The sequence below is a fragment of the Marmota marmota genome, unplaced genomic scaffold, assembly GCF_001458135.2.
Source record: "Marmota marmota marmota unplaced genomic scaffold, marMar, whole genome shotgun sequence".
Lineage (NCBI taxonomy): Eukaryota > Metazoa > Chordata > Mammalia > Rodentia > Sciuridae > Marmota > Marmota marmota.
This window is the reverse complement of record NW_026000026.1, coordinates 13,549,943-13,551,883: the sequence shown is the minus strand read 5'-3', so window position 1 is coordinate 13,551,883 and position 1,941 is coordinate 13,549,943. Positions and strand designations below refer to the sequence as shown.

The 1,941-nt window shown below is 50.3% G+C and overlaps 1 protein-coding gene across 1 annotated transcript in view; it reads left to right on the top strand.

Moving 5' to 3' along the window:
* The window catches only part of Apcdd1l (APC down-regulated 1 like), a 52,965-nt gene that overhangs the window by 47,995 nt on the left and 3,029 nt on the right, over positions 1–1,941 (top strand). The window contains 2 exon segments of the mRNA XM_048810877.1: positions 1,911–1,936; positions 1,938–1,941. The exon segment at positions 1,938–1,941 is cut by the window's right edge and continues 3,029 nt beyond it. Of these exon segments, the coding sequence (XP_048666834.1) occupies positions 1,911–1,936; positions 1,938–1,941 (30 nt within the window).

The window sequence follows — 1,941 nt, the reverse complement described above, 5'->3', positions numbered from 1 at the left end:
CACATCTTATATATATATATATATATATATATATATATAAATATAAAATCCCCCAAGCCAAGGCAGGCACAGTGGTGCACACCTGTAATCCCAGCAGCTGGGGGGGGAGGGGGCGGGGGGGTGCTGAAGCACGAGGATCACAAGTTCAAAGTCAGCCTCAGCAATGGCAAGGTGCTAAGCAACTCAGTGAGACCCTGTCTCTAAATAAAATACAAAATGGGGCTGGGGATATGGCTCAGTGGTTGAGTGCCCTGAGTTCAATCCCCAGTGCCCCCCAAAAAAATCCCCCAAGCCAAAAATGGTATAGTCTCCTGTATTATGGAAACCAGGGAAAGTTTGGGTTCAATAAGGATTAAGTAATAGCTTTTAAAGTATGGCAATCCAAAACAAGAAGAGCCCTGGCCCTCAGTCATCTGGTATTTTCTTTCTAAACCAGAACTTCCCTATGCCACTTGGTTGGCATGAAACTCACCCAACTGTAATGTGTAGGAATCTTTCAGGGTTTTTGCATGAAAATATATACTAAAGCTAACTTCATAGCCAGGTCCTCAAAATGCCCCCTTTCCCTTGGACCCAGACCCCAAGTTCCCTTAGGAACTAGCAAAAAAGTGTTTGCTAGTTCCCTGGTCAGCTTTGACAAGTGGCTGATCCAAAGCCATTGACCTTTCAGAATGATGCTCTTGGCTAAATTCGGGCAGCTCCCTTTAAGAAAAAAGAAGATATGTGTATCTGGTTCCTTTTTGGCCTCTACTGAGCTTTTTCGCTCCAAAATTCAGACTGACTACTCCCACACAATTTGATTTAGCGTCTGTTTCCTGTTGACGTGTTTTACTGTAAACCAACCTCTGGAGAATCTGTAAGGCTGGACAACTGTAAATAAGACCTTAGAGAGGAAATCAGTTCATGGCCTGGGGCAACAGAGGGCTGAAAACTTGGTGTGACTGGTTTTCCCACTGAAAATTGCACGGGAATGAACATCTCTGAGCAGCTCTTGATGACTTCCCAGTTACCCCCCTGGCACCACCTCCAGTATGAGGGTTCCTAAGCACAGCTGTGGCTTCTGATCTTGGTTGCCACATTCGCTGTCCAAGGGGTGATGGAAGGGTGCTCACCTTCCAAGGTGAGATCTCTAAAGACAAAAGTACTCTTTCCTCATGAGGAGATACAAACTACACTGAGGTAGACCCAGACAAGCAAGTTGTGCGGGGCTGTGTTTCAGCTCAGCTCTACCCCTTCCTGCCAGGGCAGCTGGAGCAGACCCCTCCCCGCCCACCCTCTAGGTCTCAGTTGCCTCTGGTTTCCTGTGCAGTGGTTGCAGGAGCCATTTAGCATAGCTCTAGCCTCGAAGAGCCAGGAGTGAGAAACAAGATGGGCATCAGTGGTCCCATTTCAGGGGCTGGGTGTGAAGGAGACAGCTTCTTCTAAACCCCAAGACACAAGGCCCACAGGGACTTCCATGCATTTCTCGCTCATTCATGCACCAAGCATGTTTGCTGTGAGCCAAGCACTGTGCTAGGCCTTGGGGACAAGGAGACAGACCCAGCTTTTTGGTGCTTACTCATGGAGGAAGAGGGTCAGAGGAGGCAGGAGAAAGTAGCAGGGAGAAGAGAACAAAAGGGGACAGGGGGACAGCCTCGGAGGGGCTTGCTGGGTCTGGAGAAACCCCTCAGGGACCTCTTCTGAGTTGAAACCTGCAGAAGAGCTGCAGACTTTTCCCCCTGGGAGCTCCAGGTAGGAAAGTCAGCAGGCTAAGATCCTGGGCAGGGGACTGCTCACTGGTGCCACAGGTCAGCAGTGAGACCCTCTGGCAGGAGGTAAGCAGGTTGGGAGGGAGCTGAGCACCGAGAGGCCAGGCCTCACCCACCTTGTCATTAAGTCCTCAAATGAGGTCTCTGTTCCTCCCCTGCCAGCACCACGCGCGGCCCTGCCCGGCCTGCCAGC